Source organism: Eumetopias jubatus, unplaced genomic scaffold (assembly GCF_037043125.1).
Source record: "Eumetopias jubatus isolate StellerSeaLion01/CBP00866 unplaced genomic scaffold, mEumJub1_p1.0 scaffold_1, whole genome shotgun sequence".
NCBI lineage: Eukaryota > Metazoa > Chordata > Mammalia > Carnivora > Otariidae > Eumetopias > Eumetopias jubatus.
Genome location: NW_028274807.1, coordinates 106,626,033 through 106,648,206, shown reverse-complemented (window position 1 = coordinate 106,648,206; position 22,174 = coordinate 106,626,033). Strand labels below are relative to the sequence as shown.

General features: G+C 40.3%; 1 protein-coding gene across 1 annotated transcript; it reads right to left on the bottom strand.

Annotated features, from left to right (window-relative positions):
• Positions 1-6,468: 6,468 nt before the first annotated feature.
• On the bottom strand, positions 6,469-19,959 carry MISO1 (mitochondrial inner membrane subdomain organizer 1). The gene is made up of 5 exons (XM_028103022.2): positions 19,845-19,959; positions 17,298-17,357; positions 12,417-12,564; positions 10,449-10,609; positions 6,469-7,223 (listed from the first exon to the last, which is right to left on the bottom strand). Exons 1-5 carry the CDS (start codon positions 19,956-19,958, stop codon positions 6,825-6,827), a joined length of 882 nt encoding a protein of 293 aa, XP_027958823.1. The 5' UTR covers position 19,959; the 3' UTR covers positions 6,469-6,824.
• Between the last annotated feature and the right edge of the window lie 2,215 nt (positions 19,960-22,174).

The following is a 22,174-nucleotide window of genomic DNA, read 5'->3' as shown; positions in this document are numbered from 1 at the left end:
CTCTCCTGCTCCCCCTGCTTGTGTTCCCTCTCCCGCTGTGTCTCTCTCTGTCAAATAAATAAATAAAATCTTAAAAAAAAAAAAAATGAAGCAGCAAAGCAGTAGTGCTTAGAATAGAAACAAGTGTGGTCAACAGTGCACGCCTTCTGTCCAGCAAATTGATAGATCTCAGAGCAAACAGATCAAGTCTCTGGGAGAAAAAAAGGCCTGTGATTGCTGAACCCTTTGACCACGAACCGACATCAACAAAAAGGAGCTACTAAAGTCCAGCCCTCAAAGGGTAGATCCTCCCTAATGGATGAGCCTTTGAAGAGCTGTGGAGGATAAGGAAAAATCTTCTGGAGAGCAGAGATGGAAAATCCAGACAGGACTGACCAAGAAATTCACACACTGCAGGACTGGGAGACAACATTATCCTTGTCTGGCTGAATAAGATATATACTATGAACTCCTGACATCCTATTTTCCCTCCACATTAGGTACTGGGTGATTTGACATTTGGCCTTACACTTCCAAATCATGAAGAATTACTCTGCCCAGACCAAAAGGAATTCATATCATTCAGAGATCCCAAACTAGGGCATTGACTTAATTCCTGGCTGAACATCACCTTCTTTCCTGAAGACTACTGAACCGTGGAATCGTATCTCAATCCAATTCCACTTCATCATGGTTTGCAAAACTATCTAGCTAATTAATGGCATCTTCCCCTGTTTTCTATCACTGATACCAATTTTTTCTAATTTAATATTTGATATTTTAATGTAATTTGAATGGAAGTTAAAAGAATGAGCTCAACAGCCATCTTGAAACAGAAGTAGAGTTAGTTCATTTTAAAGCTTTTTTTATTACTTCCCTTTTAAAGTTCCGTTCTTAATATTTTTAATAATTTTTTAATTAATTTTTTTAAAGTAAGGTCTATGCCCAACGTGGGGCTTGAGCTCATGACCCCAAGATCAAGAGTCACATGCTCTAAAGACAGTCAGCCAGGTGCCCCTGTTCTTAATATTTTAATTTTTAATCTTGCACTTTTAATTTTCTTCAGTCTTTTTATAAATTTGCATTACTTTGGGAACCTGAGTGGCTCAGTTGCTTAAACGTCTGCTTTCGGCTCAGGTCATGATCCCAGGGTCCTGGGATCCAGTCCTGCATTGGGCTGCCTACTCAGCAGAGGCATCTGCTTCTCTCTCTCCTTCTGCCACTTCCCCTGCTTGTGCTCTCTCTCTCTCTCTCAAATAAATAAAATCTTAAAAATTTTTTGCATTACTTTCTTCCTGTGACTTGCCTTCATTGAAATAGTTGCATTGGTAATGGCATGAGGAAAGCTCCAAACCACTGATGGGATTCAGGACACACTATCCCAAAAGTGGCACCTTGGCAGAGTGAGTATTTTAAGCTGAAGGAGTCGGAGAAAACAGCAGGAGCAGGAAGGTCATTCCGATCTCCCTCCCTTGCCCTTCTTCCCTGAAACTGGTCACAAAATCCTCCTGAGAGAAGTGCCTTCCCTATAGCTGGAGATCTGTTTCTTCAGGTCTTTATTTCCTTATGAAAGTTCTCATGTCACATAAAACTTGCATTAAATCAATTTATATCCTTTTCTCCTGTTACTCTGTCTTTATCAGTTTAATTTTCAGACCCAGCCAGGGATCCAAAGAAGGTAGAGGAAAACTTTTTCCTCCCCACACCACAAAGAAGAGTCCGGAAGCCATACCCACCCCCGCTATCCCAGCAGTAGCTGAGCTCCTTAGTGTATCTGCCATCCCTAGTAATGGTGGCTTAAGTAATAATCATTCCGTTGGTGCCATGAATTCTGAAGTGCTGTTGTTTCTTGGCTTCCTGAATCACGTTGTGTCTTTGAAAAGTCACTGTTCAAATCAATGCCGTATACAACCATTGGATTTAGGACAAACTGTCCCTGACAACACACGGAGAGACTCAAGTCTCAAAGATGCAAATGTACGGGAGCAAAATAGGTCACCCCAAAATATGGCTCTTTGGCATAAGGATTACCTTGAGCTGATTATTTTTAAGAAACTGCAGATACAAGTTCTAAAAACCAAGTAAAAGTTACTCTTTTATAAGAACAATTTACATTTATAAGGGACATCTCCATTTGTAAAGGTGTCTCTCTCTGTCTCTCTCTCTCTCTCTCTCTCTCTTTCTGTGTGTGTGTGTACCAAGGAAACTAAATCTGACTCTAAATCTCTAGAAATTTATCAGTGGAGAAGGCATGAATTTAAATCTGCATAACAACCTTACCCTTGTTTACTGGGCTTTTCAGGGTAACTTCTCATAACTGGCCTCCCCATCCCCCAACATCTTCTAGTCTTTAGCTGGAGATGTTATTTAAGGGGATGGCTTAGGCCATTTTGGGGAGTTACTCGGTTTTCCTTGGTATCTCCCAGGTATACAGGAGGTAAACACGTTCTTAAATTCTGTTTTTCTTCTGTTAATCTGTCTTTATTACAGGTGTGTCTCAGCCAAGAACCTAGAAGAGTAGAAGGAAATTTATTTTTCCTTCCCCCTACAAACTTCACCTTGGTGAGGAACCAAATGATGCTGGAGAAATCCAGAAGAAGATGAACTCTTAGCACATTATTTGTTTGCCTCAGATGTGGTTAATTCTCCAAAGCAGGTTTTGCAAATGCACCAGGTCGGTGTGAGGTACTGGCTGGGATCTTTACTATTCTCAGAGTCACCTGAAAGAGCAGGAATAAATGATAGATGATGAGGACCTATTGGGGTTTGGAGCAAATGGTCAAGAAAGAATTCTTGAGATATCTTCAGTGCAAAAAGGTGGTTTTATTAAAGCACAGGGGCAGGACCCATGGGCAGAAAGAGGTGCATTAGGGTTGTGAAGGGTGGTGATTATATACTTTCAAGGTGGGAGGGGGATTAGGGACATCATAAGTCTATTAGGGGCATTGTAAGTCTATAGGTTTCCAGGACCTTGAGGGGGTTAGCCATTGTTAGGAAAAGGGCATTTATTACTGTCTAGTAAAACCTTAGTCATGAGACCCTTTAGATGTATATCAGTGGACCATATGCTTAGTGGATGATTGCCAACATATATCTTGGGGGGGAGAGATAAGAGAAGTTAAAGGAATTTTTATATGTTAAAGAAGTCTTACAGGATCCCAGAGGTCGGGATAATGTTAAGCCAAGATTGCCTTTTGCCCTTAGCAAAGTATTAACATCGAGGCAGCTGAATTTCTAGAGGAATGTCACCCTGCCTGTTTCAAGGACTTGTCAATGGGCTATAAGTAGTAAGAAAATTTCATTTTTTTTCATTTGCCTTGGTTCCATATCAAGAGATAGCAGAACTATTGAGATCAGTGGCCCTGATTTTTCTTTGAGTCAGGTGTTCTTAAAAAATTGCTTTTCTGGGGGCGCCTGGGTGGCTCAGTCGTTAAGCGTCTGCCTTCGGCTCAGGTCATGGTCCCAGGGTCCTGGGATCGAGCCCTGCATCGGGCTCCCTGCTCCGCGGGAAGCCTGCTTCTCCCTCTCCCACTCCTCCTGCTCGTGTTCCTTCTCTCGCTGTGTCTCTGTCAAATGAATAAAATCTTAAAAAAAAATAAAAATAAAAAATTGCATTTCTGGCTGCAGATTCCCCAGGCTTTCCCAGTGGTAGGAAAGACCAAGCTGATTTAGAAGGTTTCAGGACCAAAATGTATAAGAGGTCTTGAAATAAGGAAGAGTTGAACAATTAGAATTTGTGGAGTAGCAACCATCCCTTCTCTCTCCTGTTCACACAGGGGAGGAAGATTTGACATTAGCACCTCACTCCCTTTTCTACTAGACTGAGGGTGCCATATATCCTGTTTCCACTAAGTTAGGAAATAGTGATTATCTTTTTTCTGATGTTTGCTAAGCTACAGAGCCTTCTAGTACTTCATTTACCTGAGAGAAGGAGAAAGAAGCATGATAAAAAGAGGGAAGCAAAAGAGAGTGAGTGGCTGGTGAATAGCTTGCATCCCTACCACTTAGTTTAAGAATACATGAGTTTCCAGGGTACTTGCGTGGCTCACTCAGTTGAGTGGCTGACTTCAGCCCAGGTCATCTCAGGGTCCTGGGATGAAGCCCTATGTTAGCATCAGGCTCCCCGCTCAGAAGGGAGTCTGCTGTCCCTCTCCCCACTCACTCATGCATGCGCATAAGCGCTCTTTCTCAAATAAATAAAAATCTTAAAAAGATGCACAAGTTTCCTGTAAGTTGAACTGACACCATGGAAAGTGGCAGGACTGAAGCTACTTGCTAATACTCCCCACAACACACACCCATGAGTGGAGTGATTAAGTCCAGTCACGTTCCACAATTAAACTCATGTGTCTTTGCCATCCCTGGCGGTGGGGATCCAACAGTAAAATGCTGTGGACTAAACTGACTTGGGAGTCAAGCAGGTAGGGAGAGAAAGAGGTAAGAATCTCTCAATCCAGGGGACTATGATAGGAGCCCCTAGAGAACCCTCAAGGAATAACCATGACCAAATGTGCTAGAGAAGAACCAGCATTTGGACATCGGTCTCATGAATGAAACTAACAAATGTCAACACAAGGAAAGCAAAATGTAAGGAGACTTTGGTTGTATGTTTTCTCTCTCTGGGTGTTGTTGGAATATACTTTTAGCTGCCAAATAATAACAATGCTGGATCATATATGTATGGGCACAGTTTTCACTTTTCTCTCAAGTTTTGTTCACAACTGATTATGATAAAGCTAGTGTTGCTGTCAACATCTCACATATAAGAAGTATGACTGTGAAATGACAAATTAATAAAACACAAAAAGGAAATGTGAGTCTAAAAGAAAATAGATTGAAAGGGGCCATTAGAATCCAATCATTTAGAAAAAACAGTAAGAACTAAATTTATTTGATAGCAATATATTTAAAAAAAGTAAAGGGGTTTAGATACCCAAGATACCAAAAGGAAAGAAGGCCAAGGAAAAAAGGCAGTCATAGACCCTGTTGTTTTGAAGATAGGAGACCAACAAGTAAATCCTTTATTTGAGAAAGGCAAAGAACTCGGGCTTTGATCAGAAATTCAGCCTAAAAGGGACTTTTCTACTTTTTCAGATGGCCCTACTATAACTGTCTCATATAATAAAGATCTAGCCTCTGTAACTGTATAGTTCACCTTGCCCTTGGACCATCAAACAAGCTGATCTACAAGAAAGACCAGAGACAAAAGCCAGAAAAACAGACATTGTTGACTCAGAAGAAAGCTGCTGGCCAATGGGATTCCTCCTAACCTTCAAGTACATGTTAATACTGCTACTACCTAGGTGGAGAACAAGAACATTCAGTAAATGGTGACTGCACACAACAGGAGTCCCGCTGGTCTATTTTTTCTTCTTGTCCATCTTGTCCATAAAATCAGGGTTTTCCTACTAAACAATCAAGGCAAAGGTTAGAACAAGTCATTTCATCTAGTCCACAAAAAGACCTGCACCAGCTTCACCTTCACACAGCTTATCTGGAAAGACAGTGGTGCACCGACTGCACTGGCAGAAGTCATCAGAACTGATTACAGTGGTAAGTGTGATGAGATCTGACATCACTGGGAGGCAAACTGAGAAAGAAGCAGGCCCATGAGCTTGCCACAGAACTAGTTTTAAATGTACTCTGTTAACCTCTCTGTCAATAAAAATAGAACATCCCCTTAAAACAAAGAGAAAAGCTATTGAGGCATTAGATCCAGGGGATAAAAGCTAGGATATAACATCCTATCCTACCCCAAAAGTGATGAAATAAAATCACAAGAACAAGAACCTGTGGCAGATTTGAGACCTTACTAAAAATTAATGCTGTTTAATTAGAAAATGTTGGGAAATCTACTTTATGTTTTCACCAGCAGTCAGGAAACAGCAATAAGCTTCTCATGATGAATTACTGATTCTAACAGGAGTCAACTCTTTAGACCACGTGGAACCTCTGACTTTTGTCAGCATCATAAATCATTAAGAAAACCTTCTATAGACATTGTGGATATTAGTGGATTATCACTGGTGTTATAAAAGAAGCTTGTAGTGCTAGGATGATTTTAGCAGCAAATATATGTGTATTATCAGATCCTTGAACCAACTCAAACTGCCTTTAAAAACAAAGAAATTTACAATGTCACATGAGGAATTGGGACACAAGATACTTCAAAGATTGGCTACTTTAGGGGCTCAACAATGTCTGAAGCATCCCTATTCTTTCTTTTTGGGTGATGCCACCCTCAGCACATTGCTTTTTGTCCTTATAATTATCCTCATGATTCTGTCTGGAGGGTTTATCCCCTTCATCTAACAACAGGTAGAAATTAGCCATCCTTTATTACTAGAAATGGTTTAAGTGACCTTCTCATGTAGCTTTGCCCCACACTGTTAGGCAGTTAGAAAGCAATCAGGCAAAAAAAGTAGCCTCAGACATGATGTGTACAGAGTTAGTTTATTACAAGTAATCAAAATTGATAAAACTGGAAAAGTAAAGAAATACTCTCTTTCAACAAAAATTAAATATGGATGCCGAAAATAACTACAATAACAGTGCCCAATAGTTAAACTCTCTCTTCAAATCTTAACACTAGAGGTATACATCCTTTATCCTGGTAACGTTATTGAGTATTCCATTTTTCCTAAAACCATATTACATTAATCACAATTTGCTTAAATTATTCTGATACTACATTTAAAACAATCATCTCTTAAATATTTAAATACCATTAGAGTGCAACTTCGATCATTCAGAGAGATTTCCATTTCAACTCAATGAAAAACATCCATATATTTACATATTTTACTCTTTTCTGAGTGGGTCACCTCCAGACCTCTTGGAATAGTTCACCCTTTTCTACGAAAGTGTATGCGATTCATAAGTTCTCTCAACTTCAGTATTAAGGAGTAGTTATTTATGTTGTCTTTCCATGTTTCATAAGTCCTTCTAAATTTGTCATAATAACTTTCTTTTTTCAAATTGAAATCTGATCCAATGTTTTTAAAATAACTGTCTTTTTTCCATATTTCTCTCCAGGAGCCTTTGAATTTTTCCAAATAACTTTTTTCAGATTCTTCCTTCCATATTCCTTCTCTTTTTTTTAAGGCTGTTAATTCGGCTTTAAGTAAGTTTCTGTGAATTGTCCAATAGATTTTAGAATCATAATCTAGCCCTTTAACAAGAACAGTTTTTCCAAGGCCTCTTCTCAAAATTTCTTCATTCAGACTCACACTAAAATATCTACCCTTGAATAAAAAATAACACAAACCAATTACTAAAGAAAATTGCACCATACCTGCAACATCTTCTTCACTTTAAAATTTATTTACTTAAATTAAATCGTCATTCAGAGGGGTGCCTGGGTGGCTCAGTGTGGGTTAAATGCCCAACTCTTGATTTTGGCTCAGGTCGTGATACTGAGCCCTGCGGTGGGATACTGAGCCCTGCGGTGGGCTCTGTGCTCAGTGCACAGTCTGTGCAAGATTCTCTCTCCCTCACCCTCTGCCCCTCCCTTTACTCCACGCATTCTCTCTCTAAAATAGATGAATAAAATCCTTAAAAAAAAAATTAGTCATTCAGCAACTTATCCTTCAGAGAAAAGCCAAAAAACATAAAGCAAAGGGATCTCCAAGATCTTAAAACAGCTAAAGCTAAATCCAAGAATTTCATTACTAGAAGAGATCCTTGTTCGAAGTCAATTGCCCCTTTTATTTTTTTTTAAGATTTTATTTATTTGAGAGAGAGAGCACGAGCAGGGGGAGGGGCAGAGAGAGAAGAAGACTCCCTGCTGAGCAGGGAGCCTAAAGCCAGGCTCATTCACAGAACCCGGAGACCACGACCTGAGCAGAAGGCAGTCACTTAATGCAGTCACTTAACCGACTGAACTACCCAGGCACCTCTTAATTGCTTCTTTTGTAACATATCGTTTCTCCACAGACTCACTGGTGTTCTAACCCAAAGAGATGTAGAAGTAATAAAGTATAAAAAGTGTTTTTGGTTTGTTTGCTGTTTGGAGGGGGAAAGGAGCACACAGGATAGGCAAAACAACAGAAGGCCATAGCAAAAGAAACTAAAAAGTATACAAATGCAGACTGAACTGAATCATCACTGAACTGTTAGATTAGGCTTCAGAATTCCAGCATGTAAGAAGGTGCTAGCATGTAAATACATTTTTAAAAGACTTCCCACAAAATAATTAACATTAAAAATAGTCCTGGACCTTGAATCTTCATCCTTCAGGAAATTTCCTTCAAGGAAAACCTCACTTCCTAATCAAACTGGGTAAGTGGGATTTTTTCCCACTAATTTATAGCTCAGTCAGCGGACCTGAGACTCTTGATCTTGGAGTTGTGCGTCTGAGCCCCATGTTGGGTGTAGAGATTACTTAAAATTTTTTAAAAATCTTTAAAAAAAATAAAAAAAGGAGATCCTGCTTAGCTGTTTATACAGTCTTTGTGGGATTTTAACCTAACAAGATTAATTTTAACAACATATTGATAATTTAATAGCTTTGTTAGTCAAGTACTTCACAGTTAAATTTTAAAAATGTGAAAACTCCAGATTTCAAGTAGGAGACATTTTTTAGGACTTTCTGAAGGAACAAAGTAACTTTTCCCTTAAATGCAGTAACTTTTGGTTATAATAATGAGTTAATAAATACAGTCTTAAAGGATTTATCTTATTTTTCTCAATCTTTTAAATTTTAAGAGCTCATTCCCTTCAACCAAAATCAGAATAACTAAAATTCAATCTCACACATTAGTAAAATTCAACAGATGTAAATTACCACAGTATGCATATACTGCATAGTTTGGTCACCCAGGAAGCAATATAAGCTAAAGTATATAAGGTGAAGTATGAGCTCAGGAGCCAGAAAGAGCTGGGTTGAATACAGCCTCTTCCATTTGGTTACCTTGAGTCCCATCTGTAAATGGGAGTAAAAACAATGACTCCCTAGGGTGGTTTTGAGGATAAATAAAATACCCTTCTCAACTTAAAAGAGAAAATATATTTTTTTAAATTTTTATTTTTTATTATTTATAATTTATTTTATTTATTTATTTTTAAAGATTTTATTTAGCGGGCGCCTGGGTGGCTCAGTTGGTTAAGCGTCTGCCTGAGGCTCAGGTCATGATCCCAGGGTCCTGGGATGAGCTCCCTGTCAGGCTCCCAGCTCAGTGGGGAGCCTGCTTCTCCCTCTGTCCCTCCCCCTCCCCTTGCTCAAATCTTCTTTATTTGAGGGAGAGAGCACTCATACACAGGGGCCAGCAGGCGGAAGGACAGAGGGAGAAGGAGAGACTCTCAAGCAGACTCCCCGCTGAGTGTAGAGCCCAATGCCTGGCTTGATCTCATGACCCTGAGATCATGACCTGAGCAGAAATCAGGAGTCGGACACTTAACCTACTGAGCTACCCAGGCACCCCAATTTTTTTATTTTTAAGTATCTCTACACCCAATGTGGGGCTCTAATTCATGACCCCAAGATCAAGAGTCACATGCTGCACTGACTGAGCCAGCCACGTGCCCAGGGAAGCTAATATTTTTATAAGGCCTTTGGCATCTTTATTTTGTATTACCAGCTTACTTTTCACGTAAGACACTTCAACCAATCAGTGTTGGATAATTCTTATTTTGAAAGCACTGAATATGATCTGGACATACAGCAATTAGTGGGTTTCATCAGGCTTTCTACTGATAGTTCAAAAAGCTCTTAAGAATTAAAATGGTTACAATTTTAATCACTTTAATGTGAGGTTATTTTTTTCTTCAGGTTATTTTTGTGTGACAAAGGACTTTAAGAATAAGAATGTTCTTAATCCTGTCATAACACTTTACCTACTTAGTTTTCTACATTCTTTTTTCAGTACTCGTCCACCAAAAGCAGTAGGAAGTAAGGCTCATGCAAGGGCTCAGGACAGAGACACGGCAACACTGATGAAGCCCCATAGCATCCCCAGTTGCACAATGGCCACGGTCAATTATAATGGTAGGAAAACTGAGGCAAAAGCTTCAGATGACTGATTACTGATCGTACACAGGATTTAAAAATGCTCGACTTTAGAGTTCGGAGACTGAGCACTATTTACTTCAGAAAACACTTTGCTCTTTGTAGTTTCCAGTTGACAGGGCTCACTCAACAAGCAGCTTCTAATAACAAGGGTGATACACTATACTCATGTGTAAGTAAATGTGTAAAGATAATCCTTAAGTGAGCAATGTCCAAAGTCATTAGTAATTTTAAGTTTCTTCCATTTTCTTAATTTTTCATTTTTTCTATAATAAACATATAAATAAAATTTAATAACAAAATGTACATATGAAACACCTGGTTCTCTATACATGATCACTATGAGTAGCAGTTAAGAAAGACAAAAATTTAGTCACATTGCAGATTCAAGGTTCTAATTAATGATGTTTGTGTATAAATAAAAAGAAAAAAATATTGCTCATTATTTCTTCACTCTACTTACCTTATTCACTAGAAGATAGCAAAAGAGTACTGAATTCTCCTTTCCAAGAAGTTGAAACCATAGCAGTTGGGAAGGTTTTAACTCTTTTTGTAACCACACCTTCCCAGTTTCAGTGAGTTCTACTCCTGCCAGCTTAACCAGCAAAACACCACATGGCTCTTCTAAAAACGTTAGGTAGAAAATTGTCTAGCTTTAATACCATGTTGCAAAAGCAAATTTCAAAGTCACACGTCCCCCCTCCCAAACAACTGAATACATTGTTTCTTTACAAACACGGAGACTCTCTAGATGTAGGTCCATTTATATCTGTATTCAAGTTTTCTTTTAAAGCAACCCAAGCATGTAACAGATGGAATAATGTAAAAAACCCATTTCAGTAAGCTCCAGAACAGGATGGAGAAGCCATTAATAATAATATGCATATATGGCAATTTACAGTGCTGTGTCACTGCATGACCTCTGGAAGCAGGTTCCTATTGAATAGCATCCCCAGAGTTGTGTAGTGTACAGCCTGGACAAACCCAGGTAGCGACTTTGCTGCCTGAGCCCTGAAGAGTCATCACTATTTCAGAGAGAAGAGATTTAAATTATGACAACGTAATTACAACAACCGAGAAGGTAGAGGATTTATGAAGTCTAAATCCTGCTTAGATTGCAATGGCCAGCAAATAAACATCCTAGGTAACCTCTCTTTAGGGAACAATAGTCATTCAAATTGTTTAAGTTCTGTTTGATTTGTTAAAAGAATCAATCATGTCAGGTATGTCTGGGGAAAAAAAAAAATCAATCTTATTCCTTCACAGTCATATCTTGTTGGACAGAGTGATATTCATTCATTTGAGGGTAAAAAATAAGAACCCCTTTCTTTATAAAATTAAAACAATATTAAGAAGATCTTTAAATATAACTAAATTTACTCAACAAATTTTACCAAGTTTTTATTGGCTAACAATTATTTCCCTAGGGACTGTGAATAATGAGATAGGTAGGAAAAGGTCCCTGCCCACCAGAGGCTCAGGTTAGTGGGAGGATACAAGCCTAACACATGATTATAGGAAAATGTGTTTAAGTACTGTAACCGCAGTGTGTATAACTTGGTGTGGCTGTAGTAAAGAAAGAGGCTAATTCTGCTTGGGAGTTAAGGAAAGCTTCACGGAAGAGCTGACATTTGAGCTGGATACTAAAGAACTGGAGTTCAACAGGAGCAAGACACTCTGCGGAATTGTGTTCCAGGGCATGAGAACCCAAGTAAACAGCAGGCCGGAAGGTCTGTGTGGGCGGGTCTTTGACACAAAGCAGGGAGACATGGGAATAGCGGCGGGAAACATCCAGCCCTTGCTCAGCTCTCCAGTCTCCTTCGGGGTCTCTTGCCCCTTCTTCCCCACACCACAGCACTCTACCAGTCTTCATATGGCTTATCAAAGGAGCCAAGTTCATTCCCACACACCCTCTGCCTAGCTAGCCCCATCTCATTCTTCAAGTCTCTGATTAAATTAACAACTCATCAGTGAGGCTTTCTCTGACCACTTTAGAGCTGTAGGTTCCCGGTTCCCATGACTCCAATAATGCTCGAACTAGCACTTTGCTCCTTTTCTTCATAGTTCTTAGGACAACCTTCATTTGTCTGTTGTCTATTTCCCACTTAGACTGTAAGCTCCAAAGGGCAGTCCTGTCTGTTTCCCTCGGCACCATACAGCTACTATAGGGCCTAGAACGTAACAGTTGCTCAGTATCTGTGGAAAGAATGCATGAACGCCTGAATGAAATACTGAATGGTTGAATAAAAGGAGGAAGGGGGGAAAAAGAGAAATCTGGAGCCAAATTAAATAGTTCCTGGTATTTAAAGCCAAGAGTTTGTACTTTTCCCACAAAGTTATCAAAACTTAAAATGACATTTTTTGCTATTTTACAAATAACTTCTAATTAGCAAATCCTAAAATATTTGTATTAGTCTTGCACTTTACTTACTTTTCCATGAAGATATAATAGGTAAAGTGATAGGAATATGCTCAATTTCTAAACCGTTCTCAGTTATTCGGCGTAATCGTCCACGTAGTTTAACATTCTTTCGTATAAATTCTACTGGAATATCTGAAGAACTTGTAAATTTTGATGTCTGTTGATTTATAAAAAAATATATATAACATTTAATTATTTTCATTTTAAAATTAAGTATGTCAAGTTGTCATCTAAACATTTAACAAGAAGATATAACCACTGAAAAATTTTAATTTGGTCCTTAATTTTATTTTTTTAAATTTTTAAATTTATTTTTATTTTTTTTTAAAGATTTTATTTATTTATCTGACAGAGAGAGACACAGCGAGAGAGGGAACACAAGCAGGGGGAGTGGGAGAGGGAGAAGCAGGCTTCCCGCGGAGCAGGGAGCCCGATGCGGGGCTTGATCCCAGGACCCTGGGATCATGACCTGAGCCGAAGGCAGACGCTTAATGACTGAGCCACCCAGGCACCCCTTGGTCCTTAATTTTAGATTAATATTTAACTATGATTTAACCAAAGTGTTTATAGGAGGGGGGGCACCTGGCTGGCTCTGTTGGTGGAGCATGCAACTCTTGACCTTGGGGTTGTGGGTTCGAGCCCCACATTGGGTGTGGAGATTACTTTAAAAAAAATCTTTCAGGGAAAAAAAAAGTATGAATACTAAAAGTGAGAGTTAGTATTTTAAAAGATCCTGACAACTAGGATGATGGGATAAAATATAAAATTCTTCCCCCGTATTCCCCGCAACTAATGTAGGATAGAAGAGAATAAACTAATTGTAGCACATATGAAAAAGATTAAGACCTTTTAGTTCACTGTGAACTCAAAATGAAAGTGTGACAAGTCTACAAAAAAAAAAAAAAGTACAAACTCCCTCTCTTCTTGACTCCCCACTGCTCCCCACCAAAGTCCAAACACCAAGCAACGTTGTAAGGAACAGGATCCAAAACAAGAGAAGTGAGGAAGAGATTGCTCTAAATCAGGCCCGAATGGAAAACACTGTGCTGTCCTGGGTATCACATTTCATAAAAGACTTCAACAAACTGGAACAAAGCTAGAAGAGGAGAAAAAAGATGATAAAGAGCCTGGAAACCACACCACATGAGAAAACCAAGAATATTTTGCACAGGAGAGATGAGACTTAGAAGTAGAGAGGGTCATTAATGATGTCTTCAATTACTAAACATCTATCCCTTTTTAATTTTTAGGTGTTTTCATTGACAGATATACATAAAAAGACCTAAGAGTGCCTTGATGTTTGGAGTTTTGGAAATTATTAAGGATTTTAGCCCGGTGATGGGTATTAAAGAGGGCACCTTCTGCATGGAGCACTGGGTGTTATGCACAAACAATGAATCATGGAACACTACATCAAAAACTAATGATGTAATGTATGGTGATTAACATAACAATAAAAATATTTAAAGAAAAAAAGAAATTATTAAGGAGCTAGGGGACGAAACTGTCTATAGAATCCATGTTCATACTCTCAAAGAACTCACAGTCTATGTGAAGAACCTTTAAAGGTAGATCCCACTGCATCTACCTTTTCTGCATCCAATAATCCCTCAACAGCAGAAAGTTCGGTGCTGTGTTTCTGTCATATAACAGGCACTATCTGGAAGATGAACTAACAATATACATAAAACCAGAATACAACAGCAGAGCAATACATAAATAGGTTTAAGATAAAGTATAAGTGGGCTCCTGGGTGGCTCAGTCAGTTGGGTGTTTGCCTTTGGCTCGGGTCATGATCCCAGTGGGCTAGGATCGAGCTCCACGTCAGGCTCTCTGCTCGGTTGGGAGCCTGCTTCTCCCTCTCCCTCTGCCTGCCACTACCGGCTTGTGCTCTCTATCAAATAAATAAAATCTTAAAAAATATATATATAACGTACAAGTGCTAAAGGGTTGGGTTCCTCGGTGGCTCCGTCGGTTAAGCATCTGATTCTTGATTTCAGCTCAGGTCATGATCTCAGGGTCATGAGATTGAGCCCCTGCTTAAGATTCTCTCTCCCACTCCCTCTGCCCCTGCCCATGTTCCCTCTCTCTCAAATAAGTAAATAAAATCATAAATGCTAAAGGGTCAAAAATCGAAAGAATAAGAACATCTGAGGAAGATATCTTTAAAGGAAGTGAATTCTGAGCTTGTGATAAACATCCTGCTCTCTAAAAGAGGCAGAAAGATGATGCCACTAACAAGAACATTGTCCCTAAGCTTCAGATGGTGAAGGAAGTGTCCTAAAGGCAAACAGACAAAAGCTGGAAGCATTGTGAAGAGAAAATAATAAGGGTTTCAAATTCAGGAAGATGAAATTTGAAATCCAGTTTTGCCACATACTAGCTGGATGATCTTGTGAAAATTACTTAACTTCTTCAAGCATCCATCTCCTCATCTATAAAAATTAGGTATAAGAACACCTGTTTCAGGGCACCTGGATGGCTTAGTTGGTTCAGCATCTGACTCTTGATTTTGCTCAGGTCATGATCTCAGGGTCATGGGATCAAGCCCCGAGTCAGGCTCTGCGATCAGTGGGGAGTCTGCTTGAGATTCTCTCTCTCCCTCTGCCTCTCTCCCCACTCCCTAAATAAATAAACAAACAAATAAATAAATAAATAAAATCTTTTTTAAAAAAATAGAACACCTGTTTCATAGGATTATCTTAAGTATTAAATGAAATTATGTATATCAAGTGTTTAGCACAGTACTGTACTCAATCATTTTTATTTTAAATAAGAAATTTGGACTTTTCTACCAGTAATTGAAAGAATATGAGAGACTGGTAAAGTCAGGAGGAGGAAAAAGGGGAGAAAAACAGCAACACAAAAAGAAAGCTGAAGGGGAGCTGTGAAGGCTCCTTGTGCCAGGCCCTTGGTTGGTTAATGCAATATCCATTCCCAAGCCTCTCTCCCTTGTCATCATGTACTTTAAGGGATGGAAAAGCTAAATGGCCACTTTCCCAACCTCCTTTCCACCTAGAGGTGGCCATATGATAAAAGGATGTAAGCAAAAGTATACTGAAGGCTTTTGGTAAAACTTTTGCTTTCTTGATAAAAGGAAAAGATGTGGCTTCCTTTTCCCTCTCCTCCTGCTTTGAACATGAATACACTATTTGGAGCTACAGCAGCCATTCTGTGCCATGAGGAAAGGCACAGAGTATCATACAGACCTAAACTCTCTGTCACTGAGCCAGAGAAGCAATGCCAGCAGCCTCCTACCTCCAGAAGTCTTATGACATGAGAAAAAAAGCCTTTTAACTTGGTTAAGCCACAGTTGCATGGGGTTTCTCTTACTTGTAGCCAAAGTTCTCCAACTGTTACACAATAGAATTTTTTGTCCCCTAATGTCCCAATGTTCTTTTCCCACCTTTTTAGTTTGTTCTTCTCATCAATAGTCACTATTTTAAAAAACTATAAAATCTAAGAAAAAAAAGACACCAGAACTATAGTCTAAGATGAATAACTTCATAACATACTAATATAAATTTGTATTAATGAATAAGTAATTTGCATAAATCAATAACATTCCTAATATTGTATAACTTAAAATGATCTATAATTGATTTATGTAATTTTTAAGGGCTAACAAGAGAAATAATCCCTTAGCATTATTTTAATCTGAATTCTTTTTTTTTTAAGATTTTATTTATTTGTTTGAGAGAGAGCTAGTGAGAGAGAGAGAGAGCACAAGTAGGGTGAGGGGCAGAGGGAGAAGTAGGCTCCCCACTGAGCAGGGAGCCTGATGTGGGGCTCAATCCCAGGACCCCGGGATCATGACCTGAGCTGAAGGCAGACACTTAACCGACTGAGCCACCCAAGCGCCCCTTATTTTTACCTAAATTCTTAATCAGATCATTTAGTATTTTGACAATTTTGAAACCTTTAAAATACAAATGTCATGGAAAATAGATTGTAAGATAAAGAAAAAGGTGGAATAAAAAGAGCTAAAGTTTCAAAAGTTCCATTCTAAAAATATATATATAAGCTAAACGTGAATGATTTACAAAACCATGGAGGTGTTAAAAGAAAAAACCTATTAGATTATTAAATATAAGGTTAAAAATGAGTTCAAGACACGTAATAAAAAAAGGGGGGATAAAAGTTCTGACACTGGAGTCAGAAAAGGCAACAGTTAGAAAAGATGTACTATATAGTATGGTGACACTACGTAGTCAATGATAATATAAAACAATATAGAGATAATAAATGTAGGACATTAATATACACAGAAGCAATAAACCCCTACCAGATTGTAACATGATACTATAATTACACCCAGTGACAAGAATCAGTTACATAAAAAACACTTATAAATCTTGAATTGTCAAACGGATTCCACAATATCTATTATTAACATTATTGAAAGGGCAAAAAATATGCTAACTGAAAGCATAAATTATTTTTTTTACATCATACTTCTTGCTCTATTCATTAAATAGATCTTACAGATTATTGCAAAACAGAGGAAGTATAAATTATTCAGTGCTAAAGGATATAATTAGACTGTAATCTAAATCTAAAACCACTATACAAAACAGTTTTGAGAGATGCTACAATGTCTGAAATGCAAATTTAGTGATTATCACATTCTAGCCAACTAAATCCTTTACAGATTCCTTTTTAAGCACAAAGAAAAGTGATTATGGAAATACAGACTGGGCAATCACTTTCCTGTGGATGTGTTGCTTTTAAACCAAGATCTTAAAATAGGTTTGTTGTTCTAAAATAATATTTAAAACTTCTAATATGAATAACAAAACGATACATTGCTTGAAAGAAAAACGGTCTTGAAGTGAGAAGAAATTAACTGTCTCTTGCTTTTCATTGTGCCTTCTTCATTTTTTAACTTACCATCCGAACACTTCTTAGAAGTAACATTGTTCCAGCTATGGCCATTACGGTGCTGATGTTCTTCAGAAAGAGATTAAATGATTAATTCTCACTAGTTATTATTCATAATAGTAAAAGTACTAATTGGAAGGGGGAAAAAAAAGAAGACTGGCCTCCCTGAGTGTCCAAATAAGGCACATCCTTCAACTAAAGGCCCATTTCTCCCAACAAACTTTAACTGCCCACCTATTCATTAATCTTCCCTCTTTTCTCCCAATCTGGCATGCACAGTAATTATATATGTAACATTGTATTGTTCTCTATTGACTGTTCCTTTTAACCATGAATTCCTTAAATGCATGGATTGGTCTAATACTTCTTGAACAATGCCCACAGTAACTTGCGTAACCCTGAGTCTACAGTGGGAATGTAAATATTTGGTAGAAAACTTTACCATCAAAACCTTAAAATATAATGGATGTATATGTGGGTAAACAGTTGGGGGAGAACTTATGAATGTTTTTAAAGTGCTTCATTTAAACTGGAATAGATTGGGACAGCTCAGGTCCTGATCGCAGGGTCCTGGGATCCAGCCCCAGGTCGGGCTCTCTGCTCAGTGGGGAGTCTGCTTCTCCCTCTCCCCGCTGCTCCCCCTGTTTGTGCTCTCTCTCTGTCAAATAAATAAATAAAATCTTAAAAAAAAACAAAACTGAAATAGACTTAAAAGAGTTTAATTTAAAAATAAGAACCTGCGACTTCCTCAACAAGAGTGATAATCTAACATGCTTTCTTTCAATAAATACAACTAGGTATGTAAGAAATGAAGCTGAAAATATACACAAGGAAAGAAATGAAGATGCTAAGATTGCTCTTAGTGTTCAAGTGAAGCCACTTAGATCCAACTCTGATCTTGCTCTAAACATCAGGCAAACATATAACAAGGCAGTGAAAATTTTATAATTACCAACACATAATGCCTTTTGTTTGTTCTGTGGATTTCCCATTTGTAGGAAAAAGAAAGGAAACATACACAAGGATACATCCTACGATTGGGATATTTGGAATAATGTATCCATGTGCCAATTTATTTTTTGTAAGATTTTTAAAAAATATTTTATTTATTTATTTGATAGACAGAAAGAGAGAGCACAAGTAGGAAGAGCAGCAGGACCCTGGGACCAAGACCTGAGCAGAAGCTAGACGCTTAACTGACTGAGCCACCTAGGCATCCCTCCATGTAGCAACATAAACACCGTTTCCTCTCTCAATCTATTGAAGTCATTTTTTTAATTTGAAATAATCCATGCACCAATTTCTGCTTCACTGGAAGAACCCAGGCCTTGTCAAATAACACAAGAGGCCTTGTCTATCATTCATTAATGCCACCAATGTGTATCTAGCCCTTACTAAGTGGTAGGCAATATTCTAGGGATAAGAGCTGTTCTGGTGAAGGAAACGGCATGATCCCGGGCCTTGTGCTGCACGGCTGCAGAGCATTTGCAAAGCTCATGGTCCTACTCGACTTCTCAGAAGAATTTAACAAAGTTAATCATTCTCTCTGAAAATATTCTCTTCACTTGGCTTCTAGGACACCTGGTTTTCCTGATTTTCCTCCTCCTCCTTCCCTGTTTCTTCCCAGTCTTTGCTGACTTCCTGCTTTTCATTTCCCAAATTCATGTTAAGAGGATCCCTCAGGTCCCAGGTCTCAATTCTAGGACTTCTTGAGTAACTTTTCTGACTTGTTCCATGATGCCATCCAAGCTTTAAACACTGCTGGAGCTTTATGCAGTTCGTTCCTGAAGTTCTATGTCCAGTTACAATCTCCCTTCAATGTCAGATTCCTGTACCTGGTTGCCTAGATAACATCTACAACTCTGTTTGGAATTTTGGTGACCATCTTCAAGTTCACATATCTCCACCTTCAAGTTCCCAGGTCCAAAGGGTCCTCTAGATTTTCCCACCAAATCGCTGACCCCTAACTCCTCCACAGAAGCAACGTTGACCACCATCCACCCAGCGGGCAGCCCCCTGGACTCTTTCTTTGCATCCCACCCCATATCAACCACACCACCCCCGGGGGGATCAGCCACAACCTTGTCTCGCCTGGTCACCTAAGATGTCCCACTCTTGGTCGAACTCCAGTGCTCTCTCACTTCATTCAAAACATAAGGCCTACAGGACCACGTGCCCCCCCCCCCCCGGGTCTTCTGTGCCTCGCCGTCCCCAACTGTTCTCGGGGACCGCTGACGCCCCAAGCCCTGCTGCGTCTCCGTCTCTGAGGTGTCCCTGGGACCCACCACGGTCCTGGCAGTAATTAGGCAGAGCTGGCCTCCTTGGCCCGCCGCGCCCATCTCACGCAGCGAGCCCAGCCCGGCCGCACTCCTCCCACCGCCGCCCCTCACTCGCTGACCCCTGCGACAAGGCCCTGCGACAAGGCCCTGCGACAAGGCCCTCCGCCCCGCCAGGGCCCCCGCGGTTCTCCGGCGCGGGGCCTCCCGCAGTCCCTCTCCCTGAGGCTCGCTCCGCGCGGCCCCGCGCCCACCGCCTGCCCGGCCTGCGGGTCTCTACCCGGACGAGGCGCAGGTGGTCGTCCGCCCACTGCGAGACCCGCGCCACCACATTGGGCGCGGCTGCGTCCCGGTCCGGCGGCTGCGAGGCCCGGGCCCCAGGCCGCCCCGCCATGTTCCCGACTTCCCGCGAGCCAGCGGCGCGCTCCTCGGGCGGACGACAGGGGGCGCCGCGCTCCTCGGAACGACTGCGCCGGTCCGGGCTCCCCTGGGGCGCCGCGCGCGGACTGACAGCGGGGTCCCTGTCTCCGCCACCTGGGAGTGGCCTGGCTATTCCCTCGCTCGTCGCCTGTGGGCGGGCCTCGCAACCGAGTTGGAGACATGCGTCAGTGACCCCCACCCCAGCGTTTATGCAGGGGGTTTCCGTCGCGCTGGACGTCTGTGTGGGGCAGGGACGGGGGCTGAAGGCCTCCCGGCCATCCTGGTGGGGAGGGGAGATGATCAGGACGTGACTTCAGTTAACCCAGCCTTAGTGTGGGTTCCGCATCTGCAATGCAGAAAGGAAATTGAAGTAGTCCATTACTTGCACTAGCTCCCAAATATAACGAGATGCATATTATATTTGAATTGTGCTTTGAAGTCTGCACAGTTGCTTTGTAAGCCTATCACGTGCTCTAAATTCTTAAACTGTTAATTAAATGTAGAAAGCTGACTATATTAGTTTCTAGTATATTAGTAGTAGTATATATTAGTATATTTTTAAACAACATTTAGATGCAGGACAATGTAATGATATGATAACATTAGGGGCGCCTGGGTGGCTCAGTCGCTTAAGCGTCTGCCTTCCGCTCAGGTCATGATCCCAGGGTCCTGGGATCCAGTCCTGCATTGGGCTGCCTATTCAGCAGAGGCATCTGCTTCTCTCTCTCCTTCTGCCACTTCCCCTGCTTGTGCTCTCTCTCTCTCTCAAATAAATAAAATCTTAAAAATTTTTTGCATTACTTTCTTCCTGTGACTTGCCTTCATTGAAATAGTTGCATTGGTAATGGCATGAGGAAAGCTCCAAACCACTGATGGGATTCAGGACACACTATCCCAAAAGTGGCACCTTGGCAGAGTGAGTATTTTAAGCTGAAGGAGTCGGAGAAAACAGCAGGAGCAGGAAGGTCATTCCGATCTCCCTCCCTTGCCCTTCTTCCCTGAAACTGGTCACAAAATCCTCCTGAGAGAAGTGCCTTCCCTATAGCTGGAGATCTGTTTCTTCAGGTCTTTATTTCCTTATGAAAGTTCTCATGTCACATAAAACTTGCATTAAATCAATTTATATCCTTTTCTCCTGTTACTCTGTCTTTATCAGTTTAATTTTCAGACCCAGCCAGGGATCCAAAGAAGGTAGAGGAAAACTTTTTCCTCCCCACACCACAAAGAAGAGTCCGGAAGCCATACCCACCCCCGCTATCCCAGCAGTAGCTGAGCTCCTTAGTGTATCTGCCATCCCTAGTAATGGTGGCTTAAGTAATAATCATTCCGTTGGTGCCATGAATTCTGAAGTGCTGTTGTTTCTTGGCTTCCTGAATCACGTTGTGTCTTTGAAAAGTCACTGTTCAAATCAATGCCGTATACAACCATTGGATTTAGGACAAACTGTCCCTGACAACACACGGAGAGACTCAAGTCTCAAAGATGCAAATGTACGGGAGCAAAATAGGTCACCCCAAAATATGGCTCTTTGGCATAAGGATTACCTTGAGCTGATTATTTTTAAGAAACTGCAGATACAAGTTCTAAAAACCAAGTAAAAGTTACTCTTTTATAAGAACAATTTACATTTATAAGGGACATCTCCATTTGTAAAGGTGTCTCTCTCTGTCTCTCTCTCTCTCTCTCTCTCTCTCTCTTTCTGTGTGTGTGTGTACCAAGGAAACTAAATCTGACTCTAAATCTCTAGAAATTTATCAGTGGAGAAGGCATGAATTTAAATCTGCATAACAACCTTACCCTTGTTTACTGGGCTTTTCAGGGTAACTTCTCATAACTGGCCTCCCCATCCCCCAACATCTTCTAGTCTTTAGCTGGAGATGTTATTTAAGGGGATGGCTTAGGCCATTTTGGGGAGTTACTCGGTTTTCCTTGGTATCTCCCAGGTATACAGGAGGTAAACACGTTCTTAAATTCTGTTTTTCTTCTGTTAATCTGTCTTTATTACAGGTGTGTCTCAGCCAAGAACCTAGAAGAGTAGAAGGAAATTTATTTTTCCTTCCCCCTACAAACTTCACCTTGGTGAGGAACCAAATGATGCTGGAGAAATCCAGAAGAAGATGAACTCTTAGCACATTATTTGTTTGCCTCAGATGTGGTTAATTCTCCAAAGCAGGTTTTGCAAATGCACCA

Coding starts and splice junctions, on each gene's coding strand:
- MISO1 (XM_028103022.2), bottom strand. CDS start 19,958: ATGGCGGGGCGGCCTGGGGCCCGGGCCTCGCAGCCGCCGGACCGGGAC. Junction 12,565..17,297: donor TTCTAAGAAGTGTTCGGATG/GTAAGTTAAAAA, acceptor ATAAATCAACAG/ACATCAAAATTTACAAGTTC. Junction 7,224..10,448: donor GCTATCTTCTAGTGAATAAG/GTAAGTAGAGTG, acceptor TTTTTATTCAAG/GGTAGATATTTTAGTGTGAG.